This window comes from Lepidochelys kempii, chromosome 19, assembly GCF_965140285.1.
Source record: "Lepidochelys kempii isolate rLepKem1 chromosome 19, rLepKem1.hap1, whole genome shotgun sequence".
In the NCBI taxonomy this organism is placed as follows: domain Eukaryota; kingdom Metazoa; phylum Chordata; order Testudines; family Cheloniidae; genus Lepidochelys; species Lepidochelys kempii.
The window spans coordinates 5,600,558-5,613,468 of NC_136398.1; the positions used below are offsets into that span (position 1 = coordinate 5,600,558).

Consider the following 12,911-nt stretch of genomic DNA (forward strand, 5'->3'; position numbering starts at 1 on the left):
GGTAGAGTTTGAAATATCAAGCTGAAAGCAGGTCTGTAAAGAGCCTCTGGTTACTGGCGGTAAATCTCTGAGATTCTACTTACTTTCAGACAAGTCAATCTGTGCTCCTTTTTGTGTTTGAATTCAGACCACCCCAGTGACGATGCAGGTTGGGGAGGGTCAACAGGTACAGATCGTCCAGGCACAGCCACAAGGACAAACGCAGCAGGCTCAGAGTGGAACTGGGCAGACCATGCAAGTTATGCAGCAGATAATCACCAACACAGGAGAAATCCAGCAAATTCCGGTAAGACTCCACCAGGAGGAACGTGTAACACTCTCATGGTCTTGTATCAAACTGTTACATCAGCCCCTTCTCATAAGAACATATATATACACACACCACTGCCTGGTGTTACCAGACCTCTGGTATGTGGCACACTGAGTGCTTATAACTCAGTTAAGAATTTTGTCTTGGGAGAAAAAATAATTAGGTATGCTTAGGAAACTGTTAATGTAACTCTCATTGCCTAAACCTTAGGTCTTTTACTACCTATACTTCAGCAAAGAGTGTTATTTCAATTCTGTTTGAGTCTGATTCTGCAACCTTAAGCAAGTCACTTAGTATCTCTGTGTCCGTTTGCCATCTGTGAAATAGGTGTATTAATTTCTTATTTTATAAAGCATTTTTATGAAACACTTTGAGATGGCTGGAGGAAGGGCTCTACAGAAGCAGAAAACATTTACTTTAATTATTATTAGGCTTCCCCATCACGATGCATACTTCCATATAGCTATCCACCAAGTACTTGATACTCTGAGATCCTAGCCTTTACCAAATAGAGGGTTCAGCCTTTCTCCGCGGCATTGAGAGTAATGCTTAGCAAGCAGTGGTAGTGCATTTTGAGGACGCATGGAATCCACGTCTATCTGTACTTGTACAATTGGCTGATCAGAAGCAGGACCCCACAGGAGACTGTAACAGGCTTTTCCCTGTACCATCAACTGGGACTCCTTGTGAGCTATAAGAAATAATCCCTCACATCATCATGAATGATAGAATCCATAAGTGCCATGATCAACTCCTGATTGTCCAGAGCCTACCTGCCAGAGGACAGATTCAGATTTTTTCAGTTGCTGGAAAACAACCTGAAATCAAACCCAGCGACAATGGGATGTACTGGTAGCCACACGTGGGTATGTACATACAAGATACTGCTTGCCAGACTTCACTTTTGGTCCTTAAGCTACAGCTGAGGCCTGCATACACTCCATCCAGACACCACATAAACAGAAGAGTCACAGTCCTCCCTCAAGAACTGTAAGAGCTCTTGTGGTGGCTAGACCCAATGAACACACAGAAAAGGAAGGAGTACTTGTGGCACCTTAGAGAGTGTGAGCTACAGCTCACTTCATCGGATGCTCAAATAAATTTGTTAGTCTCTAAGGTGCCACAAGTACTCCTTTTCTTTTTGCAAATACAGACTAACACGGCTGCTACTCTGATACAGAAAGGGGGTTCCATTCTCTCTCCTTTCCAGTTAAGGACCTGACTTCCATATGGGATTTCAACGTCGTCTTCCTAAAATGATGGAACCTGCCTCTCTGAGCCACTGTCAGAGTGCTCAGTACACCACCTAACCATCAGGACAGTCTTTCTGGTGGCCATCAGCTCATCAGAGAGTCACCAAGCTCTCGTGGCCAGATTGCCTAACTTCTTTCCATAGGTCATGATACTGTTGAGATCATTCCCCAAGTTCATTCTTGAGGTGGTCTGAGACTTCCACCTAAACCAATTGATCACCTCGCCAGTCTTCTTCCTGAAGCTGCACTTGACACCAGGAGAAAAGAAGTTACATATTTTGGATGTGTCCAGAGCTTTGCTCTATTACCTTAACAGAACCAAATCTTTCTGGCTGCATCCCTGCCTCTTTGTGGCCCTTTCTGGCCCATCTAAAGGCCAAGCCATCTCATCTCAAAGAATCTCCAAGAGGATCACATAGTGCAGTTCCACCAGCTATCAGATGGCTGGCAAGCCTCTTCCGCCAAACATCAAGACACAGCCCACCAGGGCCCAGGCAGCATCTTCTGTTTGCTTCAGAAATGTTCCAGACTCAGGTCTGCAAGGTAGAGCAACCCAGTGACTTTTGTCAAATGTTATGCCCTTGACATGGTAGCCAGGTCAGATGCTGATTTTGGAAGAGCAGTACTGTGGTCGCTGTTTGACTGGCACTGCCAAAACCCCCCTCCTTCCTTCCGGGGGGGGTACTGTTTGCTAATCACCTGCAGAGTGATCCACATTAACCATTCTCCCTCCTTCGCGTACGTGTCACTCTACAGTAACTGTGGTGGTGGGTCCCATGCCCTGCCCTCCATCCCTGCCTTTGAGTCCACAGAAATGTGCACTTTGACCTCTGAGGAAACTGAGGGATTGTCATGGTGCCCTCCCATTTCTACCCTCACATAGGAGCATGAGGAAAGATAGGGTATATGCATGGCCCTAACAAACATTGCTAGTCCAAAAAACTGTCTTATGCACGTGAGGCTCCTGCACACCTTCTAGGGGATCCACACTGACTTGAAGAACCAGTTATTATAGAGAGAGACCTGTTCTATATTTCAGATAGATAATGGATCAGGCCACAGTGTTGGAATACAAAGTACAGCAACAAATGCACTCTCTTCAGATGGTTTTTAATAGGGCATTAGTCTATGCTGCCATCAGCACTGTTATCATTCTATCCTCTTCCACTTTCACTATGCTGCTTTCTTGGAGCTCTCTCCTATCTTGTTGGTCGCATCATCAGTATCTTCCTTTAATGGCTCCTCAAGTCCAGGGCTCCACTGAAAGTCTTTCTGTCTCTCACTGCGCATGCATAAAAACTTATATCAGAAATTTAAGGTGTCATAAAACTGGTAGTGCCCACTGTAATTAAAAGCTTGATATCGGAATGTTCCTTATAACCCCACTGGCTTGCACCTGCTTATAACTTCTGAAAATGTTTTTCTGGCTATAATTTTCCATCATGGATCTCAGCTCATGTGTTGTCTTGTGTTTTTATTTATTTTTTTCTTAAACTTTGAGCAAAGGTGGGAGATGTACATTTTAGGTAAATGTACATGTTTTGCTCATGTCTCAAAAGTAGCTGAATTTACAATTTGAAATTTTCACATTAGCTAGATGTCAGTGAGCACTAGACCTTTTTTGTTCTCTGCAGAACCAAAAATAAGTGTTTTATAAGCATTTCAAATCTGTTTCACCCATTAAATTAGTATTGTGGTTAAAAATTGAAGTGGGAAGCCTCTTCTCTGCAGGCAAATTTTAACGCAGAAACAGATTGTGTATTGAAATGTTTGTGCTCAGATGGAGGTTGTGCTCAGATGGAGGTTATGCTCATAACTGCGGCAGAGGCTATTGCTTCAAGAGCAATATTGGGGCTTCTGGACACAACTGGTGAAGTCAGCAGAGTTTGTGTAAACTGCAAGCCCAATAATTTCTGTTCCAAGAGCTTCCAAGCGTCACTGGTGAAGCAAAAGTGGTTTTATGCTCTTTACTTGTAATGGCTCTTGATTTCCCCTCCCCCCCCTTAAAAGTAAATTAAAATGCAAGCTGCATATAACAATTTAACCTTCATATTCTGAGTTAAATGTTCAAAAGTAGGTTAATGGGGAAAGTTGCAGTTCTGGTAGTAACATTAATTCAGCCGTGTTCCATGTTTTGCTTTGTTTGTGTTGCTTTTCAGATGTTTGTTTATATAGTTAAAAATGCAGAATGTGTAAGAGAGCAGGACTAATGTTACTGTGATAACTTTTTCCTGACTTGTCAACATTTAAACTTCTAACCTTGTGTTATATTAAACTGAAGTTTTGTATTTTAATATAAAGCACAAAACATTGGCATGATAATATTACAGCCTTTGTCGTGTCAGGACTGAAGTACCCTGGCAGAATTGAGTTGGAAGCCTTTGCAGTATTCCTGGTTCTAGCCAGTGCTGTCGTTCCCTCATTTTTAAGAAGGTGAAAAGTTAACAAACATCTAAAGGAAAATAATGGGAAGAATGTAATAGGAATGTCACTATTTGCAGCTTGCTCACTGGTAAAGTAGTTTTCTTATTTGTACGAATGACTTTAAAGACTTAAAGTTACAGAGAATCTGCCATTTACTCTAGTTTAAGAAGAACTAATCTGATCACTCTTCATATTTGCAAAGGAAAAATAAGGGCTCTCTAACACTTGATTAAAACCTTCAGTGTGCTACTTTCTAAATGCTTTCCCGTTGTAGAAAGAGATGCTAAGGTGGCTCTTTCAAGTTTTAGTTAAGAATTTGCAGTGGTAAAGTGTTTCTCTTATTTTCTTTGACAGAATCCATGTAACTATTAATTTCAGCACTGCATCTGTTCAATCCTCCAAGTATCATCGTTACTCTGGTTTCTGTTTTGGAAACAAGAAGGCAAGTTTGTGTTTCATACTATGCAGTCCACTGTCTTATTTTTCTTTCTCTACCTTGTTTCTAGGTTCAACTGAATGCTGGCCAACTGCAGTATATCCGCTTAGCTCAGCCCGTATCAGGCACCCAGGTAGTCCAGGGACAGATCCAGACGCTTGCAGCCAACGCACAGCAGGTATGTACGGTAATACCAAAAACTTGTCATTAACTATTAAACTATACTTCCTATGAGTTGAGATTCCAATTTCCAGCATTTCTGATTTTTCTGCTTTACTGCATTCATAAAAAATAAATAAAAATAAAACAAAACAACACAGTGAAAGTCTGGAGTAACCATCTCGTTCATGTAAATGTGGGTAGTGGTGTAAATGTTCACAGCACTTGTACAAGGCCTATGGTGAAGCCCAGCCACTACTCCTTTAATGCCATAAGACACAAACAGTTCAGGCCTTGTGGAAAGATCACCAGTATAAGGAGGATTCATGAAAAAAGTGGGCTTGAAGGAAGAGGGCACATGACTGGCAAGCTGTGTCGGCATAGGGCAAATGAGAGAAGGCACAAAGCAGAGAGTGAAAGACACGAGTGTGATCCCTTTTTGTCCTTTGGAGCAATCTTAATGCTAGAAGCACATCTCTTGCATTGAAAGTCCATTAACATCAGTGCTGCAGGCTCAGGCTCTTAGCAGAGAGACTCTTCATCCCTGAGGGTGGGTGAGTATGCGCTCCTAAGCAGATAGTGCTCCTTTGTGCAGATATGGGAGAAGTGGCAGATCATTCAGGAATGGCTCTTACATTTTTCAAAATGTAAGCTCCTTGATTTTTTTCCCGGTGCACTCCAAATGATCAAGGTCCTCTTCCTAGGACTGCATATAGTAGTCATAAGACATGACGTTTTATCTTCTCACCCTCGCCCAGTCACCTGTAATCACAAGAAATAAAACTAATCATGAAAAATTAAGATAGCTACACTGGTTCATTACCCTCTAGATAGCCACTGAATGCATCTGATGAAGTGAGCTGTTGCTCACAGAAGCTTATGCTCAAATAAATTTGTAAGTCTCTAAGGTGCCACGAGTACTCCTTTTCTTTTTGCGAATACAGACTAACACGGCTGCTACTCTGAAACCTCTAGATACAATTAGCTTCCTAATGATCCCGTTTTCTGATCCCACACCCTTCCTTTCTTCTACCTATTCCTATGTTTTCTTCTTAAAAACTCTGAAGCAGGACATATTGCCTTTACCTGCATTGCAAAATACCATGCACTTCTCAGATGCCACATAAACAAATCCGTTTTAATGCTGTGTAGAAGAAGAGAAATCCGAGTATATCTCCACAAGGAGTGTGAGCTGAAGGAGCAAAAGGGTACCAGATGGCTCCCCTCAATTCATTCTCTCTTCCTTTTTGCTTTAAGGGCAGAATCTACCTGACACAAATGTGTGTGCTTATTTGTAGCAGTGTCAGAGTTAGGATTCAAGTTTCAATCTTAAAAGATTTAGGCTTTGTCTACGCTAGCACTTTTGTCGGTATAACTTAAGTCGCTCGGGTGTGAAAACCACCGCCCCCCCCGAGCAACATGAGTTACACCGACGGAAAGAGCCAGTGTGGACTCTGCAAGACGCTCTCCCGCCGACATAGCTACTCCCGCTCATTGGGGGTGGTTTAAGTATGTCAACAGGAGAGCTTGGTGTAAGGTCTCTAGTGTAGACATAGCCTTAGTTTGGAAAAAGAAAAGGAGTACTTGTGGCACCTTAGAGACTAACCAATTTATTTGAGCATAAGCTTTCGTGAGCTACAGCTTACTTCATTGGATGCATGAAGTGAGCTGTAGCTCACGAAAGCTTATGCTCAAATAAATTGGTTAGTCTCTAAGGTGCCACAAGTACTCCTTTTCTTTTTGCAAATACAGACTAACATGGCTGTTACTCTGAAACCTTAGTTTGGAGATACACTCAAAGAAAGCTCTTTAAATATCAAAAACTCACATAAAGGGAAGCAACTTGAAGTCGACCAACTTAACATGAGTACATGACAGTTTTCAACTGGCTAGCCAGATTAGGGTTCAGTAGATGTGTGTTTCATTCTGTTACCTCCCAAGCTTTCAAGCATGTCCATTTTGTGCACGTTAAATGGATAGTTGGCCTCGTGCATTGGACATAAGAAGTCTCCAGTCATACCAGAAATCTCTGTTTTTGTTACGTAAGATGCCTCTTGGAACTCCTGAAAACTTTCACCACTTTTTAAATGAGGCATTTTTGCAACTCAATCATTGACTTGGTTATCAGCCTGCACTGGTTGTGGGGTAGAGCTTAATGCTTCCCACACTTCATCTGTTCTGCTCTTCTCTTCCTTCTATTCCTTTTGACTAGGAGGATAGGGCAGTAACTCCTCAGAGCTAGAACTGCTCCAGAGATAGGGCAATAAGGTTTTCAATGAGAGTAGCACAGCTCAAATCAACACAACTGCTAAGATGCTTCATATTCTTGTTAGACAACTGTAGCTAAACGTAATTTTATCCCCCTTCAAAAATTGAAAGAACGGCTCATCTTCCTGTCTGTAAACTGTGTCCATATTCTGCTTATGAAAGTAAGAGGGGACGGCTTTGCATTGCTTTTTAATTATTGAATCCAACAATGCCCTTTGTTCGCAACTAGCATTCATTGCCATCCTACTGTGTGTGTGGTTTCAGATATTTTTTGTTTAAAATTGACATTTCTGTGAGCTTGTATGGGAGACTAATTTAGCGCAGAGGTAAATACCGAGAGATGGGACTTGTGGGTTCTGTTCCCAGCTCTGCCACCGACTCACTGATATGGCTCTAGGCAAGGACCTTAATCTGTCTTGCTTTACCACACAGGGATGTTGTGAGCCTTAATTTAAAAAAGAAAAAATCTGTAAAGTGCTTGGCGATCCACCAGTGGGAGGGTAAAATATTGTTAATTTATTGTTGACCCAGCTGGAATGTTCCCTCACTGATCACCCGTGTCATTTCTTTATTGTAGATTACACAAACAGAAGTCCAGCAAGGACAGCAGCAGTTCAGCCAGTTCACAGATGGACAGGTACCTATCTCAGAACTCATGATGATTGACTGATCACTAGGGAGCCAATGTCCATGAAGTCAGAGCGAAGAAAGCTCTCGGTCGTTAGTACTAGGTGTCTAACAAGAAGTGGGACAGTGAGATTAGAAAGTCACTACCACTCCCAAAATGGACCTAGCAACCAGGATTCATGAGAACTGTGACAAACTTGTAGTTTATGTGAAGTCCTTGTATTATCTTGCTATATTTGCTCCAAATTAACCCAGCTCTTTGAGAATATGGCAAATCAGCTATTTAACTTTTTCCCTATCAATCTCCTCCCAGGTGCTACTAGAAATAAGATGATGTGTCTTATTAAGATAGCATCCTAGGAAACGTTTAAGCCAGTAAACAAGGATAGATACTTGGTGTGTAACCTCTCAGTGTGTCACTGGAAAGCTTTTTGAACAACTTGGGGGAGGTCTATTCTCAATTTGTCTGTGTGAAGGGAGTGTTTAATGATAATTTAGCACACTCTTTGTATTCATTTGTCATAAATGCTGCATATGAAGTAGATGGAATAATTTCTTTAAGTACTTTGAATGGACACATCAGACTAGATCCAGTTAGGTGTAGATTTGCCACAAATAAACTTTATAATACAATTTGTTGAAGATAGGGCTAATATGAAATGCAGCCTGGTAAAACTTCAAGGTGTAGACTACTAGAAAATAGAAATCACTACTAAATTGATATTGAGCAAACTGGGAGTAAATGTATAAATAAGCAATTCAAGATATAAACCAGATTGCAGGAAAGGCTCAATAAATCAAACTGAGACATAAGCTGGGGAAGTGTGTTGGAGGATACTGTCTCTCTCTATTCAGACAAGTTGTGAAACTCGTATCCAGTGCGAGAACAAAAGTTAGTTCTGTCTGCTTGGAATATGTAATAGGATTTCAAGTCTAAGTGGTTGAGCACTAATTGAATTTATCATGCAGAGTGCCAAATGAAGATGATTAGAAGTAACCTGACAAACTGACTCTGATACTTATCAAAGGTTAAATCATCAGTAGGGGCTTTTTCAGTCCTAATCTGTTCAGGAATCAAACTCTCATAGCATTATACATATAAAACAAAGTCTGTCAGGGTCCAACCAGGTATCAGAAATGCATAAAATTACTTCATTATACTGTCACATTTTGGTATTTAAGGCCTAGAGTAATGCATGCTCCAACTTTTTGAGCACATTTTACTTGCTTTGTGTGTTGATTTAAACCATTGGTCAAATCTGAGGGCTACATGGCTGCATGCTCCTAAGAGTTGAACATCTCCCTGACACTTGATTACCTTTTTTTCCCATCCCCTTTCAACCTCTTCCAGCAACTCTATCAGATTCAGCAAGTGACCATGCCTGCAGGTCAGGACATCACACAGCCCATGTTTATTCAGTCCACCAATCAGACTTCTGATGGACAAGCTCCTCAGGTTGCAGGGGACTGAATGAGCCCACTGTAGTGAGTATTCTGTCAGCATGGAAATTGACACATACCAGCTTGACTTTTGCCATTCCGACCGGCTCTGATGAAGACGTCTCCCTCTGTGTAGCTGTACTTGATATGAAGCCTATAGTAGGCTCTGATCTCTGGTGCCTCTGGCGGGCATGAGCAAATATCCAACAGAAACGGACAGGGAGGCAATGTTTTTATTTTTTTTCAGAAATCAGTATGTCGACATCCTTAGCTGCTTGTTTATCTTGATAAAACTGAAAATAATTAAACAAAATGGAAATCTATAGCAGCTTATTAAATGATGTAGAACATTTTTCTTTGGTCAAATTTGTAAAAAGGTCCTGCATCTTGTTTCTCATAACAGCTTTATTGGCAGTATTCTGTTTGTATTCTACTCTGAATAGAGCTAGACTAAGGTATCTCAACTTGGTAGTTCAGTAGGGGTGTATGCGTGTGTGTGCGCACGTGTGCACCTGAATGTACTGGGAGATTTTCCTCCCCACCGCCCCTCTGGTTTTGGTAAGCCTGGGCATTGGATAGTTGCAGCTTCTGGGGGAATAAAATATTCCTTGCGTTACAACGAACATCTCGTCTAAGGACAGTAGAGGCTCTAACTTGTCCCAGTCTATTCCAGAAACACGAAAGGAAATCTGGAAGGAAAAAAAAACGTTGTTAACCATTGTGCTAGTCTCAGTCAATGCATGTATTATAAGCTGCATGAAATGCAATAAATTTCTTTTTAGATAATCTGCATGTCTTTTACTGGCTTCAGAGGAGCAGCCGGGTTAGTCTGTATTCGCAAAAAGAACAGGAGGACTTGTGGCACCTTAGAGACGAACAAATGTATTTGAGCATAAGCTTTCGTGAGCTACAGCTCACTTCATCGGATGCATTCAGTGGAAAATACAGTGGGGAGATTTATATACACAGAGAACATGAAACAATGGATGTTATCATACACACTGTAAGGAGAGTGATCACTTAAGATGAGCTAATACCAGCTGGCGGGGAGAGGGGGGAAAAAACCTTTTGTAGTGATGATCAAGGTGGGCCATTTCCAGCAGTTGACAAGAACGTCTGAGGAACGGGGGGGGAGGGGGGAATAAACATGGGGAAATAGTTTTACTTGGTGTAATGACCCATCCACTCCCAGTCTTTATTCAAGCCTAAATTAATTGTATCGAGTTTGCAAATTAATTCCAATTCAGCAGTCTCTCGTTGGAGTCTGTTTTTGAAGTCTTTTTGTTGTAATATTGCGACTTTTAGGTCTGTAATCGAGTGACTAGAGAGATTGAAGTGTTCTCCGACTGGTTTATGAATTGTGTCCATTTATTCTTTTACGTAGAGACTATCCAGTTTGACCAATGTACATGGCAGAGGGGCATTGCTGGCACATGATGGCATATATCACATCAGTGTCTGAGCATATGTATGAGTACCAAAAGTAACCAGCACAAACCCAACAAGGTGATAGCCTCCTACTGAAGCTCTTAAGGGCAGGTCCTGTAAAAATGTTACAAAATGCCATGAGAAATGAAACTGCAGGAAAAGGGATTCAGTGGGTGGGGAGGGCCAGATGGGGTCTTGCTTCCTGGAGGCGTGGTTCAAATGCGAGACATAACTGATGAGATTCTACTTCTGTATCCTGCCTTTCACATCAAAAGAGCGCCACACACTCCTTAAACTAGAACACAAACTAAATACTGTGATCATATCATCCACCACTAAAATGCAGCCGTTCCTGGGTAGAACACAGCTATTTAACTGTGCATAGCAACACTGCATGACAGTTCAGTACAAGAGGTTAGGAATGCCCTTTGCCCAATAGAAGCTACGGGGCAGGTGGGTCTTAGGGAGACAGATGTAATTGTCTGAGTTTGAATTCAGCTAGAAGCTCCATTTTTATGAAATACATCTTATGCTCAAATGTGGTCAGGACTTCCGTTTATATCTTGTCCAAAAGATGGACGCAATTTTGATTATCCCAACCAGGTCCCTTGTTAGATGTCGACACATCTAACAGCATGATACAACTGGCAGACTCTGCTCAGGAGTGGCCTCAGGTTGGTGTGAGGTGCCTGAGCAGAGCAGTGTGAAGGACTCTCTCCCTTGCATTGTCTGGCTGTAGCTCATTGTTAAATTTCTTATTTTTAAAAACATCAAATTCACCCAGTTTTTAAAATGAGAACTGTGGCTAAAACTGTGCTCAGCAGGTAATCTGAGCCATTTAGGTGATAGAACACTTGGGTTGTAATGGACTGTGGCCAATTATAATTCAATAACATCAGTGAGACCATCTGTTTCTTCCTCACAATCTCAAACTCAGCTGTGCAGTGAGCAGAGTTGGCATGTAGAACTTTGAGTAGGCATCTGCCTTCAGGCATAGCCCTGGACGTATGGGAATTTCAGAGATAACCACTTCCAAAGACAGAAAATTCCAATTGTTTCAATGCTTGACTGCTACAAATTAATAGACGTGAAGACCGATCTGATCTGACCTAGAGAGTCAGAGGAGATCTGTTGCATGTCCAAACCTTCTGGGCCTTATGAACCAGGACTTTCCTCTGCTTAAGTCTAAATGTGTAGAAAATTAAACATTTGGGGGCTGAGGCCTTCCTTAAAATTGGTGCTTTTATTGTAACCTGTCACAGCTTTCTCAGTTGAAGCATGACTTGGACCAGTGTTTTTGATTGAAGAATCCAGGGTCAATTTTAGCTGTCTTAAAAATTTGCCTTTGTTAGAAGAACCACCTGAATATAGGTGGGAGAAAATAATTCCACACATACTCTTGTTCGAGCTGAACAAATGCTTCATGTCCAAAGACTGGCCACTAGAGGGCACCACACAACAGTGTACATTTTGCATGGGTCTGTGTCTCACTTAAGGAGATGTAGAAGTATTGGAAGTTAACCTGGGACATGTGTCTGTGGCTGCACTGTGCTCCATATCATTACACAGATGGACTTCATTCCGCAAGTATGTGGCTGGCGGTTCTGTCTGTACTCAAAAGATGACACATCAGAGGGTTCCTCCTCCCTTCTCACTCCCTCACTGGCCACATGTCAGGTGTGTTCTTCATGCAACGATCTTTGCACCAAGAAAGCTGCTGGCAATTGATAGCATCCTGGTTAACTTGGTGACCATGAGCAACTGACCCAGGCAGAATTGCTGTTTCAGACCTGGCCATTGTAAGCCCAGCTGAGCGTGAAAGTGAAGGGTTTGGGTGGGTGGCAAAAAGAAGTTACTTGCTTCATAAGCAGCTCAGTTGGCAAAAGAAAGGAGCAGCATTTAATTTATGCCTAGGGGGATGCCAAGCAGCACAGCTGGAGAATTAGCGTGTAATTAAGGGTACTTCAGCACAGCACTTCAGGTCAAACCACTTCTGTGCAAGGAAATGGTGCCTGGCTGAAGTGTCCCAGCACCTTGTAAAAGTTAAGAGCTGACTCAAGGGGTAGAGTTTACTGGGTTTTTCAAAAGGCTTTTGAGAAGGCCTCTTAAAACCAATAAAGGACAACAATGATTGGGGTAAATAGCACAGTCTGAGCCTGGATTAAAGAGGTTTAAATGATAGGAAACAAGCTTATTGAAAGGTTTCAGAGTAACAGCCGTGTTAGTCTGTATTCGCAAAAAGAAAAGGAGTACTTGTGGCACCTTAGAGACTAACCAATTTATTTGAGCATGAGCTTTCGTGAGCTACAGCTGTAGCTGAGTGCTGAGCTGTAGCTCACGAAAGCTCATGCTCAAATAAATTGGTTAGTCTCTAAGGTGCCACGAGTACTCCTTTAAGCTTATTGAAGTGGAGAACCATGAATACTGAGGTCCCCCATTGTTAATACAGGGAGTTGGGATTTTCAGACGCGCTCGGCATTGTCCTAACTCTGCTCCCGTTGAAGTCAATGATCTGAGCTAGGTCAACGCTGAGGGCTACTGATCTCTCCCCTTTAGTGACTTGAGC

At 42.0% G+C, this 12,911-nt stretch overlaps 1 protein-coding gene across 3 annotated transcripts in view; it reads left to right on the plus strand.

Moving 5' to 3' along the window:
* The window catches only part of NFYC (nuclear transcription factor Y subunit gamma), a 58,156-nt gene extending 48,453 nt beyond the window's left edge, over positions 1-9,703 (plus strand). For all 3 annotated transcript variants that reach the window (XM_073317809.1, XM_073317811.1, XM_073317810.2), the window contains 4 exons: positions 128-286; positions 4,494-4,601; positions 7,428-7,487; positions 8,829-9,703. In XM_073317809.1, the coding sequence (XP_073173910.1) occupies positions 128-286; positions 4,494-4,601; positions 7,428-7,487; positions 8,829-8,948 (447 nt within the window). In that variant the 3' untranslated portion in view covers positions 8,949-9,703. The remainder of the gene's footprint in view (positions 1-127; positions 287-4,493; positions 4,602-7,427; positions 7,488-8,828) is intronic.
* Positions 9,704-12,911: the final 3,208 nt, after the last annotated feature.